The sequence below is a fragment of the Myotis myotis genome, unplaced genomic scaffold (genome assembly GCF_014108235.1).
Source record: "Myotis myotis isolate mMyoMyo1 unplaced genomic scaffold, mMyoMyo1.p scaffold_m19_p_1, whole genome shotgun sequence".
Lineage (NCBI taxonomy): Eukaryota > Metazoa > Chordata > Mammalia > Chiroptera > Vespertilionidae > Myotis > Myotis myotis.
In genome coordinates this window covers 154,448,079-154,463,787 of record NW_023416313.1, presented here as the reverse complement: position 1 = coordinate 154,463,787, position 15,709 = coordinate 154,448,079, and the positions used below count along the sequence as shown (strand labels likewise).

Sequence of the window (15,709 nt, the reverse complement as noted above, 5' to 3'; positions counted from 1 at the left end):
GGATAAAGTTTCTTCCTTCCTCACAGGACTTAGGGTCTTGGCTCTAGTTTTTTTTCTTCTGTGTAGAGCACATCCCATTTTACACAGATAACTCTCCTCCTTTTAGTTGGTTCAACTCTTACCTTATTAAGTCCCACTTGATGCTCTATTTAATTCTGCAACTTGCCCTTCCTCCTCCTTCCTGATACCTCATAATCTCTATTTTTTTTTTTTTAGAGCTCTTACCACTTTTTAACACACTATATAATTTTTACCTGTATATTGTCTGCTCTCTCCACCTCCATATAAACTCCATGAGGGAAGTGAGCCTTGTGTTATTCATGAATGTATCCCAAGAAACTAAAACAGTGGCTGGTACCTGAAAGGCAATATGTAACTACTTGGTGAATGAATTTACAAGTTTGATTTTCTTTCTGCAAGGCCGCTGCGCTTTGGTGATGAGCCTTAATTGGCTGCTCAGCTAGCTTCTCCATTACTAAAGGGTCAAAACCACACGGAGCCTAGAGGTCTCTGGGCTAGGAACAGATTTAGGTTTGGAGGACAGAGGACATATAAACTAAAAAACTAAAGGGTGCTTCTTGGGGGTGGTTGAGGAAGCAAAAGCAAACTTCCTCTCCCTGTGCACATCCACAAGTGCTTCAACTTACAGCATAAGTGACTGTACAAATACATCGCCAAGGTGCTTGGACCCTGCAACCGGACTTTGCCCTTTTCCTGGCAACCTCAGTGCCCTCACTTAGGTGGTCAGGCCGCGCCTAAACCCACGTTTCCTGGGCCGGGATGTCCCTACCCCAGGGACAAGGTGCCAATGTGGCCTATGCTCCCCAGGGAGGCATCCCCCGGCAGCTGCAAGTACAGGCGGACAGTCAGACAAGCGGACAGGCGGACAGGCAGCGGAGCGAACACCAGCGTGAGGCCCCGCCACGCTTCCACCCGGGCGCGGCTGCAATGACGTCACGGACCCGCCCGCCGCACGCACGCGCACTGCGACCAGCATGAGGGTCGCGGCTTTGATCAGGTAACCTGGCGCTGGTGCCACCTTCTCCCTCCCCTGGCAGCCTGCAGCCCCTTTCTGTTGATGGGCGTGAAGTGCCGCCGCCGCCACCGCCCGTGGCCGTGAAAGAGTCTGCCCGTGGGGGAGCGCGCGACGGTTCAGGCGGCCCCTCTGGCCACAGGAAGAGGCGGAGCCTTCGGGCCGGCGCCCAGCCCGGCGGGGCCCGTGGCCTCGGACTCGCGCCCCTCCTCTCTGCCGGTCGCCGCCCCCTTTGTTCTGTCCCTCAGACTCGGATTTACCTTGGGAACTAGGAACTGCTGATGCTGAGGCCTCAAGGCCAGAGCGCTGGTTTCATTAGCCTGACACGGCCCGGGGGCGGATTCCTAAAAGTTATAATTGCTGGGAAGTTTGAGAGCCACAGCGTGACTCTCCGCCGTTTTCTCCCGGCTTTCTTCATCCTCTGTGTTAACCTTTAGTCTTTAAAGCCGGTCTTCTGGGTCCAGCCTTCCACCCGAGGCTGTGTCTCTCTGACCCTTTCTATTATAAACCCTCCTCTCCCTCACCTGGCCTCTAGGTGTGTCCGGGTGGCTTAGGACATGGATGTATTTTACCTTGGCGCTTAAGGATGGAGATGGACTTGTGCCAGTTTTTAAAAAGCAATTAATTAATGGTTGTTGACAGTATTACAGATATCCCCCATTTCCTCCCCTGTGCCCCCTCCACCCCGCCCCGCCCCAGCGCAGGACTTCACCGCGCTATTGTCTGTGTCCAAGGGTTATGCATATTTGCATAGTAAGCGCTTTTCCATCCCCCACACCCTAGATCTGAAGCTCTTGCTTCAGATACACGATGGTTGCTTTTAGAATAACTTATGGTAATACTTCATATTCCAAAAGGACTTTGAAATGTATGGCAACCCGTTATATTTAGATGTCTAAAGTCCTACAACAACCGAAGACAGGCCCGTTAAAATGTTTCCGTACTCAATCTGAAAATTGAAGCAAAGGGGAACACAATAACAACAGGAAAAGGGGGGGATTTAGTCTACTTGAATTTTGTTTGATGAGATTTGGATCTCTATAGGGTGTCTGATCTACGTTGCAACCATGCATTTTCTTTGCAAACCCATTGAAAATTTCATATTATTGTTCAATGCCTTGGTAGTTGCTACTGACTTATTAAGGTCTCGACATAACACTAACCCCTTCTGGAATATTCCGGTTTCTTTTATTTCATTACCATTTTTAGGAGACTGTAGGGTCAAGAAGTATTGTTATTCAGTGTATTTCTTTTGTAAAGTGAATGATTAAGCTTTGACCATTGGGGTCTTCATTTGATCTAGGAGGTAGAAAAGAATAAAAAGTAGTCCAGGAAATGAGTAATTTACATTTATATTCACTTTGCCAAAAGTTTAACCATTAAAGAGACACCAACTGAAGACTCTGAAATCTGGGAGGGAAGGAGAGAAGATTGGTGTAATCCATTACACTAAATATTCTGTAATGTGCATACATTACTTTTCTAATAAAACAAATTAAAAAAGGCATTGTTGGAAAATTCTTGCTAAATGGTAAGATCTGTATAAATGCTAGGAGACATACTGTAGGTGTGAATGCAGTATATTCATACATATATATATATATATATATATGAATACATATGAGCTATGTATTCATATATAGTACCCATATAATATACATTTACGTGCATATACTGGTATGCTTGAGTATGTATGGAGTTAATTAAATACAGTGAATCTACTCTATTTGCCATGTGTCTGTGTGTGTGTGCACTAAAAAGAGAGAGAGAGATATGTATGTGTTTTAGAGAGTAAGTGAAATCAAGATCCTTTTCTTTAGACAGGGGAGGGGAACCTTTTTTCTGCCAAGGGCCATTTAGATATTTATAACTTAATTCATGGGCCATACAAAATTATCAACTTAAAAATTAATGTGCTATATTTTGTCAAACATTTAATTAACTCACCTCTAATGCCTTGGCAAGGCCAGACCAAATGATTCACAGGCCTTATATGGCCCTCAGGCCCCAGAGTGGGGCATTCCCCACCCCTGCCTTAGACCATAAAGAACATTATTTTTCTAATACACAAAAGATAGAATCATTGAATTTTACAGTTGAGTGACACTTTGAGGATCAGCTAGGCCATTCTCTGATTTTATAATGAAGTATATAAACACAAACACATTGAGTAATATAGCTAGTATCCAAAAGTTGGAAATTAAAATTCTGATCTTTTCTGTGGAATTTCTTACATAACATATCCTAATGTATTCTGTGACTTTTCAGGGGATAAGATGATCTGTATTTCCCAAACTTATTTGACCTTGAGAACCATTGTCCTTAGAGTACTTGTTGGATAGTAGTGTTCCACAGAACACAATTTAGGAAATACTATTTTTTGATATGTTTTTATTGATTTTACATAGAGAGGTGAGAGGAAGAGAGAAGCATCAATCAGCTACCTTTCACACACCCCCTAGTGGAAATTGAACCTGAAACCCAGGCATGTGTCCTGACCAGAAATTGAACCTTTTGGTGCATGGGGCAGTGCTCAATCCTCTGGGCCACACCAGCTGGTCAGGAAATACTATTTTAAAACCATATTTGAAAGCTTAGCATTTTAAAATAAATTATAAAGCTAAGTTCTGATTTCAGATGTATATCCTTTATCTTTAATATTGTAAGGAATTAGAATTGTGGAGATATACCCTTTCATCTTAACTATTCTATACTAGAGACCCGGTGTACAAAATTCATGCACAGGTAGGGTCCCTAGGCCTGGCCGGTGATCAGGGCTGATTGGGGCCTTCTGGCTGCTGGCTGGGACCTCCCTTCCCCGGCTGCCAGCCGGGGCCTGCCTTCATTCAGCGCCACCCCCTGGTGGTCAGTGCATGTCATAGCAAGCGACCGGTCTCCTGGTTGAACTCCTGTGGGAACAATTTGCATATTATATATATATATATATATATATATATATATAGAGAGAGAGAGAGAGAGAGAGAGAGAGAGAGAGAGAGAGAGAGAGACTAAAGAATTATATCTTTTTGTCCTATGGAAATAGAGCAGTGAAGTTCAGTAGGTGAAGTTGTGGAATACGGATATATGGGAATATCAGAATCTGAGGAAAGGGAGTGTGATGTGTAACTTCATTTTGTCCCTTACAATCTCTCCCCTTGTGAAGTTCTGGAATGATGGCTGAAACTGATCAGAATATGGTAGAGGCAGACAGATGTTATGCACTAAAAAGATGAAAAGGCCAGCTTGTAGAATAAAAAGTCTCTCTTAGTTTTTTGGGCTATGAATAGGTCTAAACATTGCCTCAGGGTACATTTGCAGATCTTAAGCGAAAATTGGAAAGAAGGGAAACTGGAGGAGCAAGAAAAGGGAAGAGAGGCAATGTTAAAAGAAAGGAAGAAGCATGTATAGTGAGAAGCAGAACAGTATGAAACCCAAATAGCATAGAGTTTGCCATTCAACCTTGTTGCAGATGAAGTACCACTTCTCTTGACTAAGTGATTTGCCTCTTGCTTAGGTAAATTTGGTACCAGATTTAGCTTTTTTAAAAAAAAAATATATTTTATTTATTTTTTTACAGAGAGGAAGGGGGAGGGATAGAGAATTAGAAACATCAACCAGCTGCCTCCCACACACCCCCCACTGGGGATGTGCCCGCAACCAACATACATGCCCTTGATTGGAATCGAACCCAGGACCCCTCAGTCCGCAGGCCGACGCTCTATTCACTGAGCCAAACCAGTCAGGGCCAGATTTAGCTCTTTTTAATCTGTTAATTAGATCTGTGCTCAAGCCTCATTCTGCCATCATATAGTGATGGCTGAAAGTTGAAGTACTGCCTGTCTCTTGTTGCTCAGTGGTTGAGCGTAGACCTACGAACCAGAAGGTTACAGTTTGATTCCCAGTCAGGACACATACCTGGGTTAACGGGCTCGATCCCCAGTGGGAGGCTTGCAGGATGCAGCCTATCAACGATTCTCTCTCATCATTGATATTTCTATCTCTCCCTCTCCCTCTCCCTCTCTGAAATCAATAAAAATATATTTTTTAAAAAAATGTTGAAGTACTGACAGTACTGATGTTTAACTTTGTTGGTATAATTTGGCATTTTGCTTTCTATCTCTACAGAATTTGAACCCACAAAGTATGTCATACTTTGTCACTGGAGTGGATCTCAGATTTTTATCAAACATATTTTTATTTCAGAGAGGAAGGTAGAGGGAGAGAGAGAGATAGAAACATCAATGATGAGAGAGAATCATTGATCAGCTGCCTCCAGCATGCTCTTCATTGGGGATCGAGTCCGCAACCTGGGCATGTGCCCTGACTGGGAATCAAAGTGTGACCTCCTGGTTCACTCAACCACTGAGCCAGGCCAGCCAGGCGGATCTCAGATTTTTAATTTGATCCTTTAATTGGTGATGGAGGCCAGTTGTTAGATTTCTTACAGTGTAACAGATGTTTTTCTATTTTTTTGTAGAGAATTTCATCTAAAGTATATATAATAAGTATTTAGTTGGAATGTAAACTTATCTAAATATATTTTTTATTGATTTCAGAGAGGAATGGAGATGGGAGCGAGAGATAGAAACGTCAGTGATGAGAGAGAATCATTGATTGGCTGCCTCCTGTATGCCTCACCCTTGGACCAAGCCCGGAACCCAGGCATATGCCCTTGACCGGAATCGAACCCGGGACCCTTCAGTCCTCAGGCCAACACTCTATCCACTGAGCCAAACCAGCTAGGGCTGGAATGTAAACTTAAATCATTTTATTTGCAAGTACTTTGTATATTGAGTAAAGCTACTGTCACAAACCAAAGAGTTGTCATATCTTGTTTAGAATGGTCTTTGTTATAGTGGCATATAATTTCATAAGCTCTTGTGCATATCAACCTTAGACATTCAGATTTGTTCATTCAGTTTGCTTATGCTACATAAAGTACATGTGGTGTTTTGCATTCTAAATTAAGGTAGGCCCCCAAATTTTGAAGAGCTAAATAAATGTGTTCTATTTTGGTACCTAATGATTCTCTGTTGAATAATGGTCAGTAACCTTATATATATCTCTTTATGTTTTAGTGGTGGGAAGGACAGCTGTTACAATATGATGCAGTGCATTGCTGCTGGGCACCAGATTGTTGCTTTAGCAAATCTAAGACCACCTGAAAACCAAGGTCAGTGTATACTTTTATTGGAAATTTTCTAAGTGACTGAAACTCCAACTTCATTATATTTGGTTGTATATAGTCTACAAAAATATAAAAGGAACTAGTACATCTTTAGCACCTATTAGATGCTAAGTTCAGTGCTAAGTGTTTTCAACTACATATTCTTTAATCCTCATAACAACTCCTAGAGTGTTTTATTCAACAGGATACTGAGGCTCAGAGTTTTATAAATTTGTCCAAGGCAAAATAGCAAGACAAACTTGCAGAGCTGAGCCTTGAACTCTCTTACTTCACACTGTCTTTCTACCACAACACATTTCCAAGTTTTGTAGGGACTACATAGGTAAATAAGATAGAGCCACTAGGAGCTTGGGAAATAAGACATGTATTGATAGATGATAATGTATGAATTTTATTATAAAATATTTAATTTAGCTATTTTATAAATATTATAAAATATTTAGTTTAGTTTAGATGTAAGCTAAATGTATGAGACTTGATAGATGTATAAAGTAATACATTTTCACTTTTTGTCAGTAGTAACAAGGACATCCATAAATAATCCACAGACCTCATTTTAGGTACTTTTTTCAGATTACTCAACAATGACATTTCCCCAATTAGAACTTTTTCCTCCTCTGTGTCCATGTGTGCCTGAATTTCCTCTTTTAATGCACCAGTTATATTGGATTAAGGGTCTACCCTAATGACCTTATCTTAACTAATTACATCTGCAAGGACACTATATCCAAATAAGGTCATATTTTGAGGTAATGGATGTTAGGACTTCAAAATAAGAATTTGGGAGGGATACAGTCAACCCTCAATAATATATTTTATTAACTGGGATATAATTCATGTACTACCTTGTAGTAGTTTAAGGTGAACAGCATAATGATCTGGCATATGTATATATTGTGAAATGATTACCATGAGTTTAGTTTACATCCATCACCACATGGTTATATAATTATTTTTCCCAATTAGACCTTTAAAAAAAGGAAAATATTCACTGATTTTTATACTCTTGTATTATAACCATATAATTATAAACATTAACTGCTAAAGTGCCATAGAGAGAGAATAACACTTGTCTAAGTTTGTTAATACTTTTCCTCATACTTTTAGTAAAATATTTTTATCATTCACTTTACTCATCTTCTTTCAAGACTCTATACTTGTGCTATACTATTATTTTAGGATGAATTAAATGAGCACTATATATGAAAACACTAATCATTGTTCCTGGCATGAGGTAGGCATCCAATAAATGTAGTTGAATCTGAAGCTAGCTCTAAATCAATCAATCAGTCCTTCCTTCTTTTCCTCCTTCCCTCCTTCATTTCTTCCTTCATCTTTCCTTCTTCAAAATTGTCAGACTATTGAATTTTTAATTTTATATCATTTTACTATTTTCTGTTTATTTTGTCTTTGCTTTTTATCCCTAAATAGGTAGATTGCTTGTAAGCTTCTTCAGAGGAAAGGTCAGTTCCTCAGCACTAGAGACAGCTCTGTGTACCTGGTAGGCATTCACTCAGTTTATTGGTGGACAGATGAATAATAAACTAACTAGGATTAGCCATAGAATAGCCAGCAGTTATTGGTCAGATGTTTTTTCCTTCTGTGAATAAAACCCAAGTAAAGCTGAAAGTGAAGTGGGAAGATGGAGATTAAAGATATTTTACCAGAAGAAATAGAACAAGTTCTGTAGAAGGTTGGGGTAAACATATACTCTAGGATTTTGTACTGGAGTTCTGATGATGGGTAATAACAGCTTTTTAGACGTGAGCTGTTTTGAAAACCTCCTATTTCTGTATTTTAAATAATAAAGAGATAACTCTTGACTAAGGATGAGTAGGAACTGTATAGTAACTTCTGTATTATAAAAGAAGGAACAGATTTTTTTTTTAAGGCTATATTCTGTTACCAAAACAAAAGAGACTCCTTTATCCTTGGTTAGTTAGGCATGTGGGTTTTGTAAAACATTCTATCTTGAGAGGTCTTGGTATTAAAAGCATATATTTATATAACATATAATACATACTTGACATAATCTATCTATATAAAAGCTACCATTAAGACCAGTCGACCAAATGACCGGTTGGTCACTATGATGCACAATCCCACAGCCAACCTCCTGCAGCTGGCCAACCTCCTGTGGTCCCTCCCCTCCGGCTTGTTGGGTGGTCAGTGCGCTCCCATAGCCAACCTCCTGTGGTCCCTACCCCCGGCCAGCCAACCTCCTGTTGTCCCTCCTCCAACCAGCCAGCCCCAAATGGCCCCAATCGGGACTGGGCAAGATGGCCCCCAATTGGCGGCCAGGAAGAGGGATCCCACCCATGCATGAATTCGTATACTGGGCCTCTAATCTATACTAATAAAAGGGTAATATGCTAATTAGACCAGACATCTTCCGGACATCCTTCCGGATAAAGCCACAGTGCCAGGGGCCGAGGCAGGGGCAGTTAAGGGCAATCAGGCCAGCAGGCAGAGGTGGTTAGGGGTGATCAGGCAGGCAGGCAGGTGAGTGATTAGGAGCCAGTGGTCCCAGATTGCAGCTGGACATCCCCTAAGGCCTCCCAGATTGGAGAGGGTGCAGGCTGGGCTGAAGGACCCCCTCTCCCCCACGTGCACGAATTTCATGCACAGGGCCTCTAGTCTACACTAATTAAAGACAAACATGCAAATTGACCATACCTTCACTACACCTTAAGCCACACCCACCAGCCAATCGGAGCAACTATGCAAATTAACCCAACCAAGATGGCGGCCAGCAGCCACAGAGCTGGAGCAAGTAGGAGGCATTGTTGCCCCAATGATGGAGGAAGCCAAGCTTCCCGCCTGTCGCGGCCTGGCTCTGAGCTCCACTTAAAGCAACAAAGTTTCAATTATAGACGGTAAATAAATCCCAGATACCTGCTTTCAGCCAGCCGTGGCCACGGAGCTGGAGTGAGCAGGAGTGGGTTGCCCCTGGCGATGGAGGAAGCCAAGCTTCCCTCCCGCCCGCCCTGTCTGGCTCTGAGCTCCTCTCAAGGCTACAAAGTTTCAATTATAGAAGGTGAATAAATCCCAAAGTAAAAAAAAAAAGAGAGCTTCCGTCGCCGGTGGGGCTTGGCCCGCCTGAAAACGGCCCTCAGCCCCTCACCCAGACTGGCCAGGCACCCCAGTGGGGACCCCCCACCCTAAAGGGGGTGTGGCCAGCCTGAAAACAGCCATCAGCCCCTCACCCAGGCTGGCCAAACCTCCATGGGATGGGGGTCCCCACTGCGGGGAGCTTGACTAGCCTGCAAACATCTATCAGCCTCTCACCCAGGCTGGCCAGGCACCCCAGTGGGGACCCCCACCCTGAAGGGGTTGTGACCACCCTGCAAACAGCCATCATCGCCTCACCCAGGCTGGCCAGGCACCCCAGTGGGACCCCTACCCTGAAGGGGGTGTGACCAGCCTGCAAACACTCATCAGCCCCTCACCCAGGTTGGTCAGGCATCCCAGCGGGACCCCCACCCTGATCCGGGACACCCTTCAAGGCAAACCAGCCAGCCCCACCTCCCTGTGCACCAGGCCTCTATCCTATATAATAAAAGGGTAATATGCAAACTGACCCTAACAGCAGAAAGACTGGGAATGACTGGTCACTATGACACACACTGACCACCAGGGGGCAGATGCTCAATGCAGGAGCTGCCCCTGGGTGGTCGGTGCACTTCCACAGCGGGAGTGCCACTCAGCCAGAAGCCAGGCTCACGGCAGCACCTCTGCCACAGTGCTAAGGATGTCCGACTGCCGGCTTAGGCCCGCTCCCATGGGGAACGGGCCTAAGACATCAGTCACACATCCCCGGAGGGCTACTCAACTGCAAGAGGGTGTGGGCCAGGCAGCAGGACCCCCCTCCCCAGTGCACGAATTTTGTGCACCAGGCCTCTAGTTACTATATAATCGTCCATGTGTTAATGGTTCACTGGCAGGGTGGGTAAGATTACAAGCAAAGTATATCTTTATAGTTCACAGTGGAATGAAGACATTTATTTAGAATATTGTTAGTGAGAAAAAAATCATTAGTAAATGGAATATTATGAAAGAAAAACTTGTTAGTAAATTGGAATATTATGAAGTAAAAGCTGGAAACAGTCAGCTGAAACTATAGTAATTGTAGTGGAAGAGAATAGATGGCTGTGGGTTGGGAGATGGAGACGGTTTAGCTAATCTTTATTTAAAGTTAGCAGGAAGTTGGTGATTATTGAATGATTCATTGATTGACTTCTTTTCCGCCCAAACATGTTGCAAAAGGAACCTTAATGAAGAATGACTGGTGGAGATGACTCCAGTGTAAAGTTGGTTATAGTGAATTCATAGTACTGGGTTTTAATAGGTTGTCTGGAAAAGAATTTATCCTCATCAATGGAATAATTTGAAATTGTCATAGAATTCATAAAACCATCTCTTTAAATTTGTAGTAGGAACTTCTGTGGCATGTTAATTGAGGTGCTTCAGGCAACAGTGGAGCCTTTTGGTTTTACTTGATTTCATACCATTGTTACTATGTAGCTTGAATTAATAAAAGTTACAGTGTGGTTAGGACTGAATGGAGCCTTAAAGGAAAATAGTCTTCTAGGTTTTTGATGTCAGTAAAATATTTTAATTATTGTGCTAGCATCAGGAAGTTTCTTGCTAAGTAGCTCAAAGTTCTTTAAATATATTAATTTGACTGTATCAGTGTTTTTTAAAACTAATACATTTAATGTGTAAGTTTGAGATGAGGTAGGCTGAAGATTTTTTAGGTAACTGGCTGTATCTCTTCTTCCTAATGTGACCGGGAGTACACAGATTTATAATAATAATGTGAGTGTGGGTCCCAGTCTAATGTGTGGGCTCAGAAGATTGGTGAGCCAAAATGTGATAGCAGATGGTTGATGGTTTTGATTACTCAAGGGGCCATTCCTTACAATATCATTTTCATGGCTTTTGACAGGATACTTTCACATTCAGTGGAAAGCCTGGACCTGCGTGACATATATGCATACACACACACACACACACATACACACACAAACATATATGCTGAACAAATTATTTTGTCATTTTTTTTTTAACTTAACATCTTGTGAACATATTCTGTGTCAATAAGTATTATTTTACCATAGCATTTTCTAGATATCCTCTTTGGAATACAAGTACCATATGAAATCTAAGTGTTCTATGAATAGATACATTTGAAAGAGAGGAGAGAGAGTTCATACTTTGTCCCTTCAGTGGAGCAACTTAAACACAGTAGCCTAGGAAGAATTGCAGCAAAAACACTTATTTAGCAGAGTTTAGCTTCATGTTTAAAAATTTATTTGACCAGGGAATCCCTTTGTCCTATTACCTATTAATATCCAATGCCTATTAATATCTATGATATTTCTTTTCTGCAGAATATAACTTAGAGAAAGCTCTTCAGATTTAATTAATGGCTGCATAGTATTTCATGGATATAGTATAGTTTTTAATCCTATATAATAAAGAGCTAATATGCTAATTAGACCAAACAGAACGACCATCTGGACGACTTTCCGGATGAAGACGGGGCTGCAAGGGCTGGCCGTGGCTGTGAGGGCTGGCCGAGGCAGCTGGGGCTGTGAGGGCCAAGCCCCTTGCACGAATTTCATGCTTCGGACCTTTAGTCTATTATAAATAACTAGAGGCCCAGTGCACCACAGATTCGCAATCTAGGACTCCTCAGGGGATATCGGAGAGCCAGTTATGGCCCGATCCCCGCAGGCCAGGCTGAGGGACCCCACAGGTACATGAATCTGTGCACCAGGATGGTGTTGGCCCGATCCCCTCAGTACAGGCCGAGGGACACCGGGCTTCTAGTATGCATATAAGATCTTTGGTTGATCGCTTTCCGCTCTCCCTCCTCCCCACTTCCCTCTGAGATTCATCAGCCTGTTCTATGTTTTCAAGCCTGTAGTTTCTGCTCCTATGTTGAGCGTCTGCCCCCTGGTGGTCAGTGCGCGTCATAGCTACTGGCTAGTTGGCTGATCACTTAGGTTTCTATATATATAGATGCTGTGATAAATATCTTTGTAAATAATCTTTTTTTCTGAAAAGTAAAATTATGAGATCACAGAGTCTATTGCAATATATTTCTAAGTTTGTTTACATCACCAAAGATTCTAATGTGACTCAGCTGTTTTAAATATTTAACCCATATACTAGTACAATGATGGCGAATCTATGACACATGTGTCAGAGGTGACACGCGAACTCATTTTTTTGGTTGATTTTTCTTTGTTAAATGGCATTTAAATATATAAAATAAATATCAAAAATATAAGTCTATGTTTTACTATGGTTGCAAATATCAAAAAATTTCTATATGTGACACGGCACCAGAGTTAAGTTAGGGTTTTTCAAAATGCTGATACGCCGAGCTCAAAAGGTTTGCCATCACTGTACTAGTAGATGTTTGTGGAATCTTGTTACAACCTTGATTGTCAACTTAATTAGCTTAAGTTATGTTTCTATACACCTTTGTAAATGCTTTAAAAATATTGAACTTATATGCTAGTATATTTATATTAGGGGCTTGGTGCACGGATTCATGCATCGGTGGGGTCCCTCAGCCTGGCCTGTGGAGATCGGGCTGAAACTGGCTTTCCGACATCCCCTGAGAGGTCCTGGATTCCAAGAGGGTGCAGGCCAGGCCGAGGGACCCCACTGGTGCACGATCAGGGCCGGGGAGAGACCGCAGGAGGGCTCCAGGGCCTGTCCCACCCATCTTGCCCAGTCCCGATTGGCTGGACTCCAGCAGCAAACTAACCTACCAGTGGAAGTGTCTGCCCACTGGTGGTCAGAGCACGTCATAGCGACTGGTCAAATGGTCAAACAAATGGACACTTAGCATATTAGGCTTTTATTATATAGGACTAGAGGCCCAATGCACAAAATTCATGCAAGAGGAGGCCTTCCTTCCCCCAGCTGCTGGCACCGGCTTCCCTCTTGCACCTGAGACCTGGACTTCCCTCCAGGAGACCCTCTGGCCCCCAGCAGACATCCGGGACCTGGGCTTTCCTCCAGCCGGTGGCAGGTACCCGAGACCCGGGCTTCCCTCACAGCCCTGGCTTTGTCTGGAAGGTCATCTGGAAGGACGTCCGGTCTAATTAGCATATTACACTATTATTATTATAGATGTTTTGTTGCAATGCTGCATATAAAACATAACAAGAGAATCTAAATTTTTCTTCTACAAATATTTGTCACTTATTCACTAAGTAGATGTTTAATTAAGAAAGCTTTTCTGCTATAACTCAATGACTTTGTGAATAACCTTGAATTAATTTAAAAAACATTTATTGGATAGATTTCTTTTTAAACATTCATTGTGATACTGTTATAATTTAACCTACTTAATAATAACAGGAAAGGAGCAAAGGGAAGGCCAAATATTATATGTCATTTTTGCAGCTTTGCCAGGAACCTGCGGTTTAACACTTCCTGGGAAATCACCAGTCTATTCTTCTCAGATCGCTGGGGGAAGGGCCTGGACAGGGGGCGAATAGACTTACTCCCGTAAAGTCTGGGTGAAATAGGGAAGGTACTTGTCGGTCAGTCACACCTGGAAACAGGTCATTGGTTAGAGTAGGCATGGCCACCACAAGTGCTGGAAGGTTTGAGATATTTAATCTCCTAAACAAAGGAATTCACACTCTTGCATTCTTGGCTCCTGGCTCTCTTGTTGCAAGGGGCATGCATGGTCCACGGCCATGTGCACCCCACACAATGGACTAATGGACTGCAACTAGTGTATTGCTGTACCAGACCCAATTCCAACATGGAATGGAAGCTCTGGACACTGGGTTTGCTTCTAGCTCTACTGAATCCCCAGCTGCACATTTTCCAGGACCAAATTAAGGGAAGTGGGACTTTTGAAACCCAGGTATATAATTCCATGGAAATAAACCTTTCTACCACATTTCATCCTCCCAGGGGGACTTCTGGAAGTGCTTAACCCAGCAGTATCCCAAGAATACTATTCCCACTAGCAACAGAGAAAGACCATCCACACTTTTTCTCTGATAACAGAATTACATAGTTTTAAAAATTTATATATAACTAGAGGCCTGAAATTTATATATAGCTAGAGGCCTGATACATGAAATTCGTGCAAGGGTACACCTTCTCAGGCCTGGCCGCCTTGGCTGTGGCCCCACCCCCACCCACTGGTTGTTCCAGAAAGTCGTGCTGGAAGGTTGTTCCACCATCCAGTCTAATTAGCATATTAGCTCTTTATTATATAGGATTGTATTTATAATCAACAGTAGAGATTACTATAGCTGTTGATATTTGGATGTAACTAAGGGAAAATGTGCAACTTATTTTATTTCACTTCAGAATACAGAGAGATATAGTATAGTAAACTTTTAAGTTATGTGTTAACTGTTCTCTAAGCAATAAAACTAGATAGACTTTCAAATCCACTTTTTTTTCCACCCAGTTTTACTGATTATTTCCCCTTTTTTTACAGTGGGGTCAGATGAACTGGATAGCTACATGTATCAGACAGTGGGCCATCATGCCATTGACTTGTATGCAGAAGCCATGGCTCTTCCCCTCTATCGCCGAACCATAAGAGGAAGGAGTGTGGATACAGGACGAGTGTACTCCAAATGTGAAGGTGATGAGGTTGAAGACCTCTATGAGCTTTTGAAACTTGTTAAGGTATGCAGAGTGACCAATTACATTTACTGAATTTCACATATAATTTGCAAAATTACATTTATTGACTTATTTAGTAATAAATAATTTATAACTGCTAGTAGCCTAACTGCACTATGGAAGGTTTTTTTTTTTTGTCTTTTTGAATAGAAAAGAAAATTGTTACTATACCTTTCTATTAAATATTATTTAAAAATAAAACTTTTGGTATAGTTTGGCACCCAGGATTGTCAGATGATATTTAGCTAAGTTTTTTTTCCTTAGGATTTTGAAACTGATGACCTTTCAATCACTTTTTTTTTTTTGTAACAAATACTTTTTAAATACGTACTGTGAGCTTGACGTATAGTTCTAGGAACTGGGGAATGGGGCATTGCGCAAATCAGACAAAATCCTGTTCTGTAGGAGCTTACTTTCCCCTGGAAGGAGACAAACAATAAACAAACAAACAAATGAACAATATGCTTGGTGGTGAAGGGTGCTATGAAGAGGAATGAAAGAATCAGGGTGACGAGAGTGACAGCAGGGAGTGGCCAAGCAAGACCTTTCTGATAGGGTGAAATTTAACTAGACCTACGGGAAGTGAGAAACGGAGCCTTGTTTAACACTAGATTGCCCAAGGAAGTCATTTTGACTGCTTTTTAATTTCAATTAGAAAAACAATTATGTATATAAGGACACAATGTCTTAGAATTTTGTGACTTTTTGTATAACATATAAATGCGTTTATTAATAGTTGTAGTTACCTCCCCCTCCTTCATTTCCGGTATATATATATATATATATGTGTTATACCTATATTGCCCAAA

General features: G+C 41.9%; 1 protein-coding gene across 3 annotated transcripts in view; it reads left to right on the top strand.

Moving 5' to 3' along the window:
• The first annotated feature begins 949 nt into the window (after nt 1–949).
• Nucleotides 950–15,709, top strand: part of DPH6 (diphthamine biosynthesis 6) — a 180,691-nt gene continuing 165,931 nt past the window's right edge. For all 3 annotated transcript variants that reach the window (XM_036296618.1, XM_036296629.1, XM_036296639.1), the window contains exons 1-3: nt 950–1,018; nt 6,112–6,206; nt 14,710–14,903. In XM_036296618.1, the coding sequence (XP_036152511.1) occupies nt 996–1,018; nt 6,112–6,206; nt 14,710–14,903 (312 nt within the window). In that variant the 5' untranslated portion in view covers nt 950–995. The remainder of the gene's footprint in view (nt 1,019–6,111; nt 6,207–14,709; nt 14,904–15,709) is intronic.